Genomic DNA, 17,333 nt, shown 5'->3' with positions numbered 1-17,333 from the left:
ATAGGAGGGCGGGTATCAATACTGCCCTGTAGACATTAAGTTTGGTGCCAGATTTGAGGTCCTGGTCTTCAAACACTCTCTTCCTCAGGTGCCTGAAGGCTGTTCTGGCACACTGGAAGCGGTGTTGGACCTAGTCATTGGTGTCTGCCCTTGCTGATAGTAGGCTCCCAAGGTATGGAAAATGATCCACGTTGTCCAAGGCCGCGCCATGGATTTTGATGACTGGAGGGCAATGGTGTGTGGCGGGTGTGGTTGGTGGAGGACCTTTGTCTTACGAATGTTTAATGTAAGGCCTATGCTTTCGTATGCCTCAGTGAAGGTTTTGACGATGGCTTGGATTCGGCCTCAGTGCGCAGATGCAAGTGTCATCAGCGCACTGTAGTTCGATGACAGAGGATGGGATGACCTTGGATCTTGCCTGGAGGCGGCGAAGGTTGAATAGGTTCCCATTGGTTCTATAGTTTAATGTCACGCCAGCGGGGAACTTGTTGAGTGTGAGATGGAGCACTGCAGCAAGGAAGATAGAAAAGAGCGTTGGTGCAATTACCCAGCCCTGCTTGACCTCGGTCCGGACATGGATTGGGTCTGGGTGGATCCGTTGGTCAGGATCAAGGCTTGCATGTCATCGTGGAGCAGGCGGAGGATGGTGACAAAATTTTGGGGGCAGCCGAAACGGAGGAGGATGCTCCATAGTCCCTCAAGGTTGACAGTGTCAAAGGCCATTGTGAGGTCAAAGAAGGCCATGTACAAGGGTTGATGCTGTTTCTTGCATTTCTCTTGTACTTGTCGTGCAGTGAAGATCATGTCAGTTGTACCCCTTAGTGGACGGAATACGCAATGTGACTCGGAGGAGCTCTTCAGCCACAGGGAGAAGACGACTGAGAAGGATTCTGGAGATGACTTTCCCAGTGGCCGACAGCAGGGAGATTCCTCTGTAGTTACCGGAGTCGGACTTGTCCCTTTTTTGAAGATGGTCACAATTATGGCAGCTCTGAGATCTCCTGGCATGCTCTCCACCTTCCAGATAAGAGGGATGAGGTCATGCATTCATGCCAATAATGCTTCTCTGTCATACTTTAGTGCCTCAGTGGGGATCCCATCTGCTCCTGATGCCTTATTGCTCTTGAGCTGATGGATGGCCTTTTCTACCTTGTGCATGGCTGGGGTTTTGCTGAGATGGTGGCGGGTAGCATGCTGCGGGATGAAGTCGAGGACACTCGTGTCGAAGGCAGAGTCTCAGTTAAGGAGATCTTCGAAGTGCTCCTTCCAGTGGGCCCTGACTGCCTCAGTGTCTTTAATGACTGCCTCTTCATTCTTGGCCAGTAGTGGGGTGGGGCCTTAGGTGCTGAGCCATAGGTGGTCTTGACTGCGCTGAAGAATCCTCGCCCGTCATGGTTGTCGGCCAGCTGCTGGATCTCCTGTGCTTTCTCCACCCACCATCTATTCTTTAGGTCACAGGTTTTTTATTGGACCTCTGCCTTCAGCCGCCTGTAGAACTGCTTTGCTGCTCCCGAATTGGGTTGCTGCTTGAAGTTCAGAAATGCCTTGTGCTTGCGGCTTATTAGCTCTTGGAGCTCCTGGTCGTTCTCGTCAAACCATTCTTGGTGTTTCCTGGTTGAGTGACTGAGCGTCTCTTCGCAGGCGCTGGTTATGGAAACCTTGAGGATGGACCAGGCACTGTGGGCACTCTGCGTCTCGGGCTCATCGAGGGTCGCCAGGTTGGCAGTGAGGCACTGGCTGTATAGGGTTTTCTAAACTGGGTCTTTTGAGTGCCCAAGCATTGATTTTCCTGCGGCATGGTTTCTGTTGCCATCACTGCTTTGGGGCTATATTTGATATGTCCTTACTATACAGTATAAATGCACACAAGGCCCATACTTGAGAGAAGGTCACTCTGTGACCAGTTGCCTTTATTACCTAGACCTCAAGTGATGAAGGTGGGTGGAGCTTCCCCTTTTATACCTGAAAGTCCAGGTTAGGAGTGTCTCCCACAAGTTCACCAGCTAGTGGTCAATGTTCTCAAGGTGTACAACTTAGGTCAGCTTATACATGGGTTACAATGATAGTTGAATACATGACATCACCTCCCCCGCAAAGTCTTACTGGGATCACAGGTTAAATCTTTCTGGTGGTTTACGCTCCCTTGTAGAGCACCTGAGTTGGGGCTCCGGTTGTTGGGTGCTGGCCTGAGTGTCTGCTGTTGCAGTGCCTCAGGCCTGTCCACAGTGACTGGACTCTCCTCCACTTGATTCCGGTGTTCAGACACCTGTGGTGGAGTAAACTCTACATCGTGTTCTTCCTCTGCTTCTTCTATGGGGTTGCTGAATCTCCTTTTAGTTTGATCCAAGTGTTTGTGGCAGATTTGTCCATTGGTAAGTTTAACTACCAAAACCCTATTCCCCTCTTTGGCAATCACAGTGCCTGCAAGCCATTTGGGCCCTGCAGCGTAATTAAGGACAAAAACAGGGTCATTGACATCAATGCATCATGCCCTCATATACCTGTCATGGTAGTCACATTGGGCCCAAGTTTCCACATGATTTGCGCCTGATTTTTAGGAGCAACTGGTGGAGAACGGACTATCTCAGAAATCGCAATTCTCCACATTTTGTTTTCTGCAGTTCTAGTCAGGTAGAACAGTTCTACTTTGGAACAGAATTTTTTTCTTCAAAAGGGGGTGTGTCTGGCCACTGACGCCTGATTTCAAAGTTTCCACAGTGAAAACGTACTCCAAACTAAAGTAGAATGGAGCAAGTGAAGATTTTTGTAGAACTGAAAAAACCTGTTCTACACATTAAAAAATCAGGTGCAGGTTACAAATTAGGCGTCCAGAACGAGATTGGGGGGGGGGGGGGGGGGGGAAAGAGAGAGAGGTCATTAAATTCTACAATAAATCCTTATTCAGGTTGGATTTATTTGTATAATATTTGTACTTATACAAATATTATACAAATAAATCCAACCTGAATAAACATTTATAAGCAAAGAAAAGATTAAATAAACCATCTTCCTACCTGTGTGAAAGTGCTTCAGGCACGGAGAATTCTGCAGTCAGCCTGAGGCACCCGTTCTTCCCGCGGGGGTGGGTAGGAGGCGCCCGTTATGCCCGTGGCAGCCGGGGGGGGGGGGGGAGCGCCCGTTCTTTCCCGCGGGGGGGGCGCCCGTTCTTCCCGCGGGGGGGGGGGGTAGGAGGCGCCCGTTCTTCCCGCGGGGGGGGGGGGTAGGAGGCGCCCGTTCTTCCCGCGGGGGGGGGGGGGGGTAGGAGGCGCCCGTTCTTCCCGTGGGGGGGAGGAGACAGTGAGAAGGCTGCAGTGAGATGAGCTGATGGCAATGTGCTTTTATTAAAAAAATGTTCAAAAATTAAACAGCTACAAAAATGGCCGAGTGCCAATGTTTTTTTCACACTGAGCATGCGGGAACGCTGCAACGCGCATGCGCAGCGTTGCCGGCAGGAAAAAAACTAATTTAAATAGAACCCGCCCCCTTCCACTTACAAAATCGGCGCGAGTGTAGGTTCCGCCCCCCTGGGTGCCGCGCCAGGCAGACAAGGAGATGCAGAACGCTCCAGAATCGCAATTTTTTTTTTTTTTTGCGCGAAAAACGGGTGCCCAGCTCGGAGGGGCGCCCGTTTTTTATCGTGTGGAAACTTGGGCCCATTGTGACTGATGCCTGCTCGCAACAATTTCTTTTATTGTGGGGTGTATAAGGGATAACCTGGTTTTTGAGCGTCTTTTTCATTAGCAGCTCTGCGGGTGGAACCCCTGTGAGCGAGTGTGGTCAGGATCTATTGGTCAACAGGAGGCGCGATAAGCGGCTTTGTAGGGAAACCCCTTGGATTCTGAGCATCCCCTATTTGATTATCTGCACTGCTCGTTCCGCCTGGCTGTTTGAGGCTGGCTTGAACGGTGCCGTTCTGACATGGTTGATTCCATTGCCTGCCATGAAGTCCTGGAATTCAGTGCTTGTGAAGCACAGGTCATTGTTGCTGACCAAGACATCCGGTAGACCATGGGCGGCAAACATTGCCTGTAGACTTTCTACCGTGGCAGAGGATGTGCTTGAATTTAAAATGGCGCACTCAATCCATTTGGAGTAGGCGTCTACTACAACCAAAAACATTTTTCCCATGAAAGGACCTGCGTAGTCCACATGGATGCGTGACCATGGCTTGGCGGGCGAGGACCAGGGTCTAAGGGGGACTTCCCTGGGTGCATTGCCCAGCTGAGCGCACGTGTTGCACCTGCGAACATAAAGTTCCAGGTCTGCATCTATCCTTGGCCACCAAACGTGTGACCTGGCAATTGCCTTCATCATGACAATGCCCGGGTGCTCATTATGAAGTTCTCTGATGAACACGTCTCTGCCCATCTGGGGCATGACTACTCGGTTTACCCCACAGTAGGCAATCGCCTGAATAGAGAGTTCATCCTTGCGCCCATGAAACAGTTTAAATTCCTCAGGGCATGCCCCGTACATGGCTGCCCAGTCCTCATTCAGGACACATTTCTTAACTAAGGACAGTAGCGGGTCTTGATTTGTCCAGACTTTAATCTGACGGGCTGTCACAGGTGAGCGTTCACTTTTGAAAGCTTCAATAGCCATGACCATCTCAGCATCATGCTCAGTTGCCCCTTCAGTGGTGGCTAGTGGGAGCCTGCTGACTGCATCGGCGCAGTTTTCAGTGCCCGATCTGTGCCGAATTGTGTAGTCATAGACGGCTGACATAAGTGCCCACCTCTGTATGCGGGCCGATGCATTCGCATTTATGACCTTGTGGTCGGCCAAAAGGGACGTTAGGGGTTTGTGATCTGTCTCCAGCTCAAATTTCCTGCCAAACAGGTACTGGTGCATTTTTTTTTTAAACTGCATATACACATGCTAGCGCTTCCTTTTCTACCATCTCATAGCCCCTTTCTGCTTGGGACAGACTTCTGGAGGCATAAGCTACCGGCTGTAACTGACCATTGGCATTCACATGCTGCAACACACACCCGACCCCATAGGACAAAGCATTGCAAGTTAAAACAAGTTTCTTACACGGGTCATATACTAAGTTTGTTGGAGCATAACAAGTTGCGTGCTTTATCAAAAGCGCTTTCCTGGCTGGCCCCCCAGACCCAATTGCGACCTTTGCGTAGGAGCACGTGTAACGGCTCTAACAGCGTGCTCAATTTGGGAAGAAAGTTACTAAAATAGTTCAGGAATCCCAGGAACGAACGCAGCTCCGTCGTGTTACGGGGTCTGGATGCTCTCTGGATCGCTTCTGTTTTGGACGCAGTAGGTCTGATCCTGTCTGCTGCTATCCTCCTCCCCAGGAATTCTACCTCTTTTCAGTCGCAGCCCTACCCGGTCCAGTCTGCATCGCACCTCCTCCAGGTTGTGGAGGTGTTCTTCAGTATCGCGACCCGTGATGAGGATGTCGTCTTGAAAAACCACCGTCCTTGGACTCTACTTGAGGAGACTTTCCATATTTCGCTGAAAGATCGCGGCAGCCGAACGAATCCCGAACGGACATCTGTTATACTCAAACAACCCCTTGTGTGTCGTGATGGTGGTCAGCTTCATCGACTCACTCGCCAGCTCCTGGGTCATGTAAGCTGAGGTCAGGTCCAGTTTTGAAAAATGTTAGCCACCGGATCGCGTCGCAAAGAGGTCCTCCGCTCTCGGCAGCGGGTACTGGTCTTGGAGTGACACCCGATTGATGGTGGCCTTGTAATCGCCACATATCTTGACCGACTCATCCGCCTTGAGCACCGGCACGATCGGGCTCGCCCAGTCACTGGATTCGACTGGCAAGATGATGCCTTCCCTCAGCAGGCAGTCCAATTCACAGTCTATACTTGAGAGAAGGTCACTGCGTGACCAGTTACCTTTATTACCAAGACCTCAAGTGATGAAGGTGGGTGGAGCTTTCCCTTTTACACCTGAAAGTCCAGGTTAGGAGTGTCTCCCACAAGTTCATCCCCTTGTGGTCAATGTTCTCAAGGTGTACAACTTAGGTCAGCTTATACATAGGTTACAATGATAGTTGAATACATGACAATATTAATGTTAATGCTGGAGCGGATTGAGCGGTGGTCCATCCAGCTGTCACCGGTTCCTGTCATGGTGTGACTGATGTGCACGTTCTTGCGGTCCCTTGCTCGGACGATGACTTAGTCGAGCAGATGTCAATGCTTGGAGCGAGGGTGTTGCCTTGATGCTTTGTACTTGTCCCTCTGACGGAACAAAGTATTAATGATGACAAGGTCATGTTCTAGGCATTTTGTCAGGAGCAGGTTACTGCTGGAGTTGGTTTTCCCTACCCCCTCTCTGCCAATCATGCCTCTCCAGAGGTCTATATCCTTACCGACTCTGGCGTTGAAGTCACCAAGGAGGATCAGTTTGTTGTCCGTAGGGACTTGGGACATGGATTGTTCGAGGCTGGAGTATAGAGCCTGGTCTTGGACCCCCTTGCCACTGGACCAAGACCTTGCTCTGCTAAGTCCGTGTGGTAGCTGGTGTGCAACGGCCACCCCATGTTAAAAGAACTCGCACACCGGCATCTTCCACCCTTCAAAATGAGGTTCAGGACTTGGAATGTCAGGACCCTCATGGACAACCCCAACAGCGACAGACTGGAACGTCGCACTGCTATCATTGCCCGGGAAGTCAGACGCTTCGACTTAGATGTCGACATCGTCGCCTTAAATGAGACCCGGCGGGCAAGGGAAGGCCAGCTCAAAGAACAAGATGGTGGTTACACCTTCTTCTGGAAAGGCAAACCAGAAGAAGAACGCCAATTCCATGGAGTTGGCTTTGCCATCCAAGAATGAGCTGATGGGCCATCTCAGAGACTCCCCCTGCAGATAAGTGAATGTCTCATGACTCCAGCTCACCCTAGCCGGAACCAGTGCGCCACAGTCATCAGTGCGTATGCCCCAACACTCGACGCAACAGATGAGACCATCTAACGGAAATCAGAGTCAGGATAAATGGGTCATTTTCTGGTCGGAAAACAGTTACTAGTGGGGTGCCACAGGAATCAGTGCTGGATCCTCAGTTATTTACAATCTATATTAATGACTTGAATGAAGGGACAGAGTATAATGTAGCCAGGTTTGCTGATACAAAGATGGGTGGGAAAGCAAATTGTGAGGAGGACACACAAAATCTGCAAAGGGATACAGACAGGCTTAGTGAGTGGGCAAAAAATTGGCAGATGGAATATAATGTGGGAAAATGTGAGGTTATCCACTTTGGCAGAAAAAAATAGAAAAGCAAATTATAATTTAAATGGAGAAAAATTGCGAAGTGCTGCAGTACAGAGGGACCTGGGGGTCCTTGTGCATGAAACACACAAAATTAGTATTCAAGTACAGAAAGTAATCAGGAAGGCAAATGGAATGTTGGCCTTTATTGCTAAGGGGATAGAGTATAAAAGCAGAGAAGTCCTGCTACAACTGTACAGGGTATTGGTGAGGCTACACCTAGAATACTGCGTCTAGTTTTGGTCTCCATATTTAAGGAAGGATATACTTGCAATGGAGGCTGTTCAGAGAAGGTTCACTAGGTTGATTCTGGAGATGACGGGGTTGACTTATGAAGGTAGGTTGGGCCTATACACATTGGAGTCAGAAGAATGAGAGGTGATCTTATTGGAACATTAGATAATGAGGGGGCTCAACAAGATGGATGCGGAGAGGATATTTCCACTCATAGGGGAAACTAAAATTAGGGGACATAGTCTCAGAATAAGGGGCTGCCCATTTAAAACTGAGATGAGGAGACATTTCTTCTGAGGGTTGTAAATCTATTGAATTCTCTGCTCCAGAGAGCTGTGGAGGCTGGGTCATTGAATATATTTAAGGTGGAGATAGACAGATCTTTGAGCGATAAGGGAGTAAAGGTTTATGGGGAGTGGGCAGGGAAGTGGAGCTGAGTCCATGATCAGATCAGCCATGATCTTATTGAATGGCAGAGCAGGCTCGAGGGGCCAAATGGCCTACTCCTGATTCTATTTCTTATGTTCATACCAGTTAATCAATAGAGTGGTTAGTCCTTTCCAGGGTGAGGGTTTTATGAGATTCCACAATTCATACAATAAGGAAGGGGGCTATCCACACCCACGGGACGGGAGTATCCTGCTCGATATTAATCCTGTATTCAGAGCAGGAGCTCCACTCACCAGGGCTATTTGGAGCAGAGTTTGAACCCTGCACCTTTAGACTCTGAGGTGGGAATGCTACTACTTAGCCAAAGGCTCCCTCCATTGCATCTGATGGTCCAATGGGGAGCTTTTTACAAGTGTCAGCAAAATGTTAGGTATGGAACATAGGAGCATGGCAGTTGCCTAGAGTAGTGCTGTGGAGCCGGAAGGCAAGTATGAAAAAAAAAACTTATATTTTGGTGGCAGTCTCCAGCGGTCACTTTAAGGACCACTAGTTAGACTGCTTGTAGTCCAGATAATGCTGTCTGGTGCCTGCTTTGCTCTGGGCAGATGAATTTCATGAATGGGTCCTGAAATGGGCACTGGACCCTCAATTCCATATTGAAATGAGGCCTGCACTAATTTCAGGCAGCCACTAGGGCTGCCTAAAAAGGCCCTGATCAATTTAAGGCCTTGAAAATCGGCCCTAACTTTTAAGGGCAAATTGGGTTTGAGCCTTCCCACTGCTAAATTTATGACTGTGGTCTTATGCCACTCACCCCAAAAAAATCAAACAATATTGAATTTCTATCCCACAGTGTCAAACAAGATTGGACTGGATTACAAAATTTGACTTGTTTCAGGATAATCTTCAAGAGATCTACAAGGTATTAAAAGAGGACAGGAATGTTGACCCTTTCTTCAATGACAAAATCTCACTGCATACAAACCTGCATGTTAACAATTCTTCTTCACATTTATTTCAGGTTAGGAGGTAAAGGCAATTCAAAATAAAATGATTAGTAATACAAGGTTTACCTGCAAAAGGATACCAGTTAGCTCCATTGGTAATTCCATCCTTGAAAGGTGATATCAATTCACATTCATCTCCATAGGACATGCTTAAATGGCTATTAGAATAGTTCTTTGCAAGATAGATGAAGACATCATCATCGGGACATTTGCTGTAGCTTGGCAACTGTGTGGCTTTTGTGGAGAGACATAAACTCAAGTTTAGTAGTGAAGCTGAATTGACATCAAAAATGCCCATTGATATGTGAAATTAAGCAATTAGGTTACAAGCATAATGCATAATTTCCAAATTGAAAATGTGCATACACAAGATGGATTTACAAAAGTTTTAAAGCACATCTCAATATCTCTTAATCGAGACAGCAGAGAGGCAAAGTTCAGTTTTGAATCTGGCAGTACAGGGACAGAACCTAGTAGAACAGTGACTCTTCACTCTTCTATTTTTTTTATATAAGTGTGAGATAGTCATCTTGTTTCACTTTCCAGGTTTTGGCTTAATGGCAAATCTGCTCCTCCTATTGAATGGCTGGCAGAACTCTGTTTCCATGGGGCTAGAATTTCCTATCAGTCCGCCAGCGCCCGATTGCCGCCCCAAAAAAACGCTAAGGCTGTGAAGATTATCGCTGGCGAAAACTTCCCGAAAAGAATTTTTAAAATCCGCCCAGCGAAAAATATGGGCCTTGCACCCCCAATCAGGGTGGAAAAGTGCAATTTCGGCTAGATTGGGCGGTGCCGAAAGAAAATGGGCGAAAAATTAAAACATTTATAAAAAATTTACACCGAGGCTGCTGGTTGGACCGAACACCAAAAAAAGAATAAAAATTTTTCAAAAAACCTAACCAAAAAATCTTAAAAACATTCCCAAGACACTTAAATTAAATCACCCCAGCAGATGTTGAAAATAAATCGTAAAAAAAACCAATCACTTACCTTTTTCTTGCAGACCTAGTTACCTACTGCGGATAAAACATTTATTAATATATTTGCCTACGGGTCCCCGTTCAGCCAAAGATCGCGCCAGCGTGATGTGGACGGTGCACGCTGGCGGTCCGCTCCCCAGCGATACTTCGAAACCGCCGGTGTGGGGAATTTTTCACTGATCCGGTTCTTGCCCAAAATGGCCATAACCGCTGAGAAACCGGGCGGTGAAACACTGGAAATTCTAGCCCTATATCTTTTAAACAAAAGTGCCAATCTACAACATCCACAGCTAGAATCATTCTTGACCAGCTGCGTCCTTTATGTACACCATTCTAGTTGTTTAAATCATAACCACAGCACTACTGTACCTGTGATGGCTATGTTACTGCACTAGTAATCCAGAGGTCTGAACCCAAGAGAATCCAGGGAATGCAAATGCAAATCCTACCATGGTAGTTTGAGAATCTGAATACAGTTTTAAAAATGTGGGGAGGGGGGGGGGAAATCAATAAATGTGCCCATAAAGCTGTTAACATTTTTTTTTTAAACTATAGTTCACTAATTTGGACCTAAATGTGACTAGTCCCACACTAATGTTTAGCTTTTAACTGACCTGTGAAGTGACTCGGAGCCACTCAGTAGTTAGGAATGGGCAATTAATGGTAAGATCGCTTCTCGGCCTTTTGGCTAAGATCATGCGTAACTGACCTGACAGGGGAGTAACCATGACCCCAAAGTGGTTCTCCCTGGATCAGGAAGGTGGTTCTCCTATGCTTTTTGGAAATAGAAGGTGGGTGGGGTGGATTGACCCATCCACCTCCACGGAGGTGTGTGGGGGGCCTGACCCATCCACCTCCATGGCACGAACCTGGTATTGCAGTACATCCAGGAACGGTGCAGTGGCTCTCGGCCTTTTGGCTAAGAGCATTGGCGCAGAGTGATCCTTGATGTGTGCAAGGTGACCTCTGGCGTTTGTGATTTGACAAAGAATTGGAAAGATTGGCTACGAATATAAAAAAAAATTAATGGTGTTTTTTCCAGCAACACCCACATCCCGAGAATTAATTACAAAGAGATGTGGAATCAATTTTAAATATTTATAAAAAGTCGAATAATTCTCAAATTTATGCATATTTACCATCGCAAGGAAAAGTAATAGTATAATTTATAACAGATTTTAAGTGTATATATTAATATCCAAATGTGTTGACATTTCAAGTACTGGACCCTGTAGTGAGCTGGAATACGGCAAGCCATATCACAAAACATTGATTACCACTTCTCCCTTAAAAAGAATAAACCGTGTTCAAAGGAATATTATCTACCGCTGTATTTAGATCAACAAAATATCAATTACTGGACAGCAAACGCATTTTTAAAAAAAAAGGCAAATATATTTCAGCTGCATTACCGTTTTGTTTGTTGTCATATGGGTAGCTGGCTACAACAGCTCCTCCATGCAAACTGATGGACAGAACAAAGTTTTCATTCATAATCCAGTTCATTACGGCCAAGGTTTCCGGTTGTAATGGTAATGTGTTCTTTTCAAAGGCATCAGGGAAGTTTCTATTCAGGTCGATGCCTGCTTTATTGTATCTGAGGAGGGGAACAAAAGTTAGCAGCAACCTTCTGTTAAATACAACAAGATTGATTTCTTCTGGACAAATTGTACCCATTGTAGGATCAAATAATATTTCCAAGTTCTTTATCATTTCAACAAGTTATGTTTTTTGTTAAAATAACTACAATGCTGTTGCAATATAGGAATGTTCCTTATGACTTTGTTCAAGGACAAAAATATGTGTCTTTCCTCATGCAAGTGTGTTTCTACTTGTCTCGCTTTCTAATTCTGTGTATTTTCCTCGAAGACACTCGTTATCGCTGTATTTGTCCAAGTCTTTTTCATTCCTCCTATCTCATTTTTGTGTTAGTTACTCTGTCCTTCTCTTGTTGTACATCTTCCACTCTGCATGTCTGGCATTCAATGGGAGTCACTCTCTGTATTTGTCTCGGTCTTTATCTTCCTGCTATAAGCTTGTCACACACATTCTTTATTCTTCTGAAACTTATTTGTTCATTTTTAAATCCTCAAATCCGGTCTGGCACAGCAGATATTCTGAGGTCAGGCTGTCAGAAGGTCAGAGATATTTAGGCTGAGTAGAGGAGATAAGCTGAATAGGCTGGAAACCATGTACGGTTGTGACTGGATGCCCAAGAGCGACCCAAAAACACTTTACAACTTTTTTCTTCATATTGCATTTGATAGATTAGTATTTTATGAGTCAAGCAGAGTCAGCATGGCTTTATAAAAGGGAAATCATGTATGACAAATTTGCTGGAGTTCTTTCAGGATGTAATGAGTAGGGGGAACCAGTGGATGTGGTGTATTTAGATTAACAGAAGGCATTTGATAAGGTGCCATATAAAAGGTTACTGCACAAAAATAGAGCTCACGGGGTTGGGGGTAATATATTAGCATGGATAGAGGATTGGCTAACTCACAGAAAACAGAGTCTTGGGATAAATGGGTCATTTTCCGGTTGGCAAACAGTAACTCGGTGCCACAGGGATTGGTGCTGGGACCTCAACTATTTACAATCTATATTAATGAATTGGATGAAGGGACTGAGTGCAATGTAGCCAAGTTGCTGATGATACAAAGATGGGTGGGAAAGCAAGTTGTGAAGAGGACACAAAAAACCTGCAAAAGGACAGAGATAGGCTAAGAGAGTGGGCAAACATTTTGCAGATGGAGTATAATATGGGAAAGTGTGATGTTATCTACTTGGCAGGAAAAATAAAAAAGCAAATTATTTTTTAAATGGAGAAAAATTACAAAATGTTGCAGTACAGAGTGACCTGGGGGTCCTTGTGCATGAAACACAAAAAGTTAGTTTGCAGATACAGCAAGTAATCAGGAACGCAAATGGAATGTTGTCCTTTATTGCAAGGGGGGTGGAGTATAAAAGCAGGGAAGTCCTACTACAACTGCACAGAGTATTGTTGAGGCCACATCTCATCATCATAGGCAGTCGCTCAGAATCGAGGAAGACTTGCTTCCACTCTTAAAAAGAATCCCTAGGTGGCTGAACAGTCCAATACGAGAGCCACGGTCCCTGTCAAGGTGGGACAGATAGTCGTTGAGGGCAAGGGAGGGTGGGACAGATTTGCCGCACGCTCTTTCCACTGCCTGTGCTTGATTTCTGCATGCTCTCGGCGATGAGACTCAAGGTACTCAGCACCCTCCCGGATGCACTTTCTCCACTTAGGGCGGTCTTTGGCCAGGGACTCCCAGGTGTCGGTGGGGATGTTGCACTTTATCAGGGAGGCTTTAAGGGTGTCCTTGTAAAGTTTCCTCTGCCCACCTTTGGCTCATTTGCCGTGAAGGAGTTCCGATTAGAGCGCTTGCTTTGGGAGTCTCGTGTCTGGCATTCGGACAATGTGGCCTGCCCAGCGGAGCTGATTAAGTGTGGTCAGTGCTTCAATGCTGGGTATGTTGGCCTGGTCGAGGACGCTAATGTTGGTGCGTCTATCCTCCCAGGGGATTTGTAGGATCTTAGAGACATCGTTGGTGGTATTTCTCCAGCGACTTGAGGTGTCGACATGGTCCATGTTTCTGAGCCATATAGAAGGGCGGGTATTACTACAGTCCTGTAGACCATGAGCTTGGTGGCAGATCTGAGGGCCTGGTCTTCGAACACTCTTTTCCAATGGTGGCCGAAGACTGCACTGGCACACTGGAGATGGTGTTGAATCTCCTCGTCATCAATGTTTGCTCTTGTTGATAAGAGGCTTCCGAGGTATGGGAAATGGTCCACGTTGTCCAGGGCCGCACTGTGGATCTTGATGACTGGGATGCAGTGCTGTGCGGCGAGGACAGACTGGTGGAGGACATTTGTCTTAAGGATGTTTAGCGTAAGGCCCATGTTTTCGTACGCCTCGGTAAAATACGTCGACTATATCCTGGAGTTCAGCCTCTATGTCCGCAGACGCAGGCGTTGTCCGCGTACTGTAGCTTGACGACAGTGGTTGGGGTGGTCTTGGACCTGGCCTGGAGACGGCGAAGGTTGAACAGGTTCCCACTGGTTCTGTAGTTTAGTTCCACTCCAGCGGGGAGCTTGTTGACTGTGAGGTGGAGCATGACAGCGAGGAAGATTGAGAAGAGGGTTGGGGCGATGACGCAGCCCTGTTTGACCCCGGTCCGGACGTGGATTGGATCTGTAATGGATCCGTTGGTAAGGATCACAACCTGCATGTCGTCGTGGAGCAGGCAGAGGATGTTGACGAACTTTTGGGGGCATTGGAGGAGGACCCTCCATAGACCCTCGCAGTTGATGGTGTCAAAGGCCTTTGTGAGGTCGAAGGCGGCCATGTATAAGGGCTGGCGCTGTTTCCTGCATTTTTCCTGCAGCTGTCACGCTGCAAAAATCATGTCCATTATGCCCCATAGGGGACGAAATCTGCACTGTGACAACTAGCGACAACTTTCCCAGTGGCTGATAGGGAGATTCCTCTGTAGTTGTCGCAGTCGGACTTGTCCCCTTTTTTAAAGATGGTCACAATCATTGCATCTCTGAGATCTCCCGGCATGCTCTCCTCCATCCAGATGAGAGAGATGAGGTCAGGTATTCGCGCCAACAGTGCCTCTCTGCCATACTTTAGTGCCTCAGCAGGGATTCCATCTGCTCCCGTAACCTTGTTATTCTTAACTGCACGAGGTAGAAAAGGCCACAAGACAGCTTTTGAGGTTTTACTGAGGTGGTGGCGGGTAGCGTACTGTGGGATGGAGTCAAAAAACTCGAGTCAAAGGCAGAGTCTCGATTGAGGAGGTCTTCGAAGTGCTCCTTCGAGCAGACCCTGACTACCTCGGTGTCCTTTGATGAGTGTTTCCCTGTTCTTGGCCAGCAGTGGGGTGGGGCCTTGGGAGTTTGGACCGTGGGTGGCCTTAACTGCGATGAAGCCACACCGAGAGTACTGCTTACAGTTTTGGTCTCCTTATTTAAGGAAGGATATACTTGCATTGGAGTCAGTTCAGAAAAGGTTCAATAGGTTGATTCCTGAGATGAAGGATTGACTTATGAAGAAAGATTGAGCAGGTTGGGCCTATACGCATTGGAGTTTAGAAACATAAGCTACTGAGGGGGCTCGACAAGGTAGATGAAGAGGGGATGTTTCCTCTCGTGGGACTATCTAGAACTAGGGGGCATAGTTTCAGAATAAGGAGCCGCCCATTTAGAACTGAGGTGAGGAGGAATTTCTTCTCGAGGAGGGTTGTAAATCTGTAGAATTATCTGCCCCAGAGAGCTGTGGAGGCTGGGTCATTGAATATATTTAAGATGGAGATAAACAGATTTTTGAGTGATAAGGGAGTGAAGGGTTATGGGGAGCGGGCAGGGTAGTGGAGCTGGGCCCAAGATCAGATTAGCCATGACCTTATTAAATGGCGGAGCAGGCTCGAAGGGCCAAATGGCCTACTCCTGCTCCTATTTCTTATGTTCTTATGTTCTCCTACATGCCATGTCTGCCATTTCTAATAGTCAATCATCTAGCCAGTGTAAAGGGTTAATATTTCCACAGAAACCAATAGTCACAGAAGCCACCTCTGTTAAAGGCTTCTTTCCTGTAAAACACAGATACCAGCTTCTGGGATTGCTTCTTTCCTGAAAAACAGACACCAAGTTTTCTGATGGCTTCAAACAAAGGCCTTGTCTTTGAAGCCAGACATGTTTATAGTTTCACGGAGTCCGACCATTGTAATTGTGTTCGATAGTTAATGGCTTCGTTCCTGTGAAACACAGATACCAGTTTCTGTAAATGGCTCTGTACAGAGACCTTGTCTTTAGTGTCAGATTTGTTAATGAACTTATGAAAATGGCTACTGTAATTATGCTTGCTGGTTAATGCTCCTTGACTGGAAGATAGTCACAAAAGACAGAGAAAGTGGGAACAGATTGGAACACGTTAATTCAATCATCAATAGATCATCATCATTGGCAGTTTACCATGAAGGAGCTCCACATAAAGCATTTGCTTAGGGAGTCTCGTATCTGGCATGCGAACTATGTGGCCTGCCCAGCGAAGCTGATTGAGAGTGGTCAGTGCTTCAATACTGGGGATGTTAGCCTGGTCGAGGACACTGATGTTGGTGTGCTTGTCCTCCCAGGGGATTTGCAGGATCTTGCGGAGACATCGTTGGTGATATATCTCCAGCAACTTGAGGTGCATTCTATACATCGTCCATGCCTCAGATCCATACAGGAGGGCGGGTATTATTACAGGCCTGTAGACCATGAGCTTCAAGGTAGATTTGAGGGCCTGGTCTTCAAACACACTTTTCCTCAGAAGGCCGAAGGATGCGCTGGCGCACTGGAGGCGATGCTCAATCTCCGCATCAATGTCTGCCTTTGTTGATGGGAGGCTCCCGAGATCATGCTTGACAAATCTTCTGGAATTTTTTGAGGATGTTTCCAGTAGAGTGGACAAGGGAGAACCAGTTGATGTGGTATATTTGGATTTTCAGAAGGCTTTCGACAAGGTCCCACACAAGAGATTAATATGCAAAGTTAAAGCACATGGGATTGGGGGTAGTGTGCTGACATGGATTGAGAACTGGTTGTCAGACAGGAAGTAAAGAGTAGGAGTAAATGGGGACTTTTCAGAATGGCAGGCAGTGACTAGTGGGGTACCGCAAGGTTCTGTGCTGGGGCCCCAGCTGTTTACACTGTACATTAATGATTTAGACGAGGGGATTAAATGTAGTATCTCCAAATTTGCGGATGACACTAAGTTGGGTGAAAGTGTGAGCTGCGAGGAGGATGCTACGAGGCTGCAGAGCGACTTGGATAGGTTAGGTGAGTGGGCAAATGCATGGCAAATGAAGTATAATGTGGATAAATGTGAGGTTATCCACTTTGGTGGTAAAAACAGAGAGACAGACTATTATCTGAATGGTGACAGATTAGGAAAAGGGAAGGTGCAACGAGACCTGGGTGTCATGGTACATCAGTCATTGAAGGTTGGCATGCAGGTGCAGCAGGCGGTTAAGAAAGCAAATGGCATGTTGGCCTTCATAGCGAGGGGATTTGAGTACAGGGGCAGGGAGGTGTTGCTACAGTTGTACAGGGCCTTGGTGAGGCCACACCTGGAGTATTGTGTACAGTTTTGGTCTCCTAACCTGAGGAAGGACATTCTTGCTATTGAGGGAGTGCAGCGAAGGTTCACCAGACTGATTCCCGGGATGGCGGGACTGACCTATCAAGAAAGACTGGATCAACTGGGCTTGTATTCACTGGAATTCAGAAGAATGAGAGGGGACCTCATAGAAACGTTTAAAATTCTGATGGGTTTAGACAGGTTAGATGCAGGAAGAATGTTCCCAATGTTGGGGAAGTCCAGAACCAGGGGACACAGTCTAAGGATGAGGGGTAAGCCATTTAGGACCGAGATGAGGAGAAACTTCTTCACCCAGAGA

General features: G+C 46.9%; 2 protein-coding genes and 1 pseudogene across 3 annotated transcripts in view; 2 read left to right on the top strand and 1 right to left on the bottom strand.

Annotated features, from left to right (window-relative positions):
- The window catches only part of LOC139280647 (carboxypeptidase M-like), a 71,950-nt gene that overhangs the window by 20,871 nt on the left and 33,746 nt on the right, over positions 1-17,333 (bottom strand). Inside the window, exons 5-6 of the mRNA XM_070900233.1 lie at positions 11,274-11,458; positions 8,948-9,115 (exon numbers count right to left, since the gene is read on the bottom strand). Of these exons, the coding sequence (XP_070756334.1) occupies positions 8,948-9,115; positions 11,274-11,458 (353 nt within the window). The remainder of the gene's footprint in view (positions 1-8,947; positions 9,116-11,273; positions 11,459-17,333) is intronic.
- Positions 1-17,333, top strand: part of LOC139280645 (E3 ubiquitin-protein ligase Mdm2-like) — a 111,624-nt gene that overhangs the window by 72,268 nt on the left and 22,023 nt on the right. The window lies entirely within an intron of this gene.
- LOC139226045 (U2 spliceosomal RNA) lies at positions 10,530-10,767 on the top strand (annotated as a pseudogene).

Source organism: Pristiophorus japonicus, chromosome 15 (assembly GCF_044704955.1).
Source record: "Pristiophorus japonicus isolate sPriJap1 chromosome 15, sPriJap1.hap1, whole genome shotgun sequence".
In the NCBI taxonomy this organism is placed as follows: Eukaryota; Metazoa; Chordata; class Chondrichthyes; family Pristiophoridae; genus Pristiophorus; species Pristiophorus japonicus.
The sequence above is the reverse complement of the archived record's forward strand: the minus strand, read 5'-3'. Positions and strand labels throughout refer to the sequence as shown.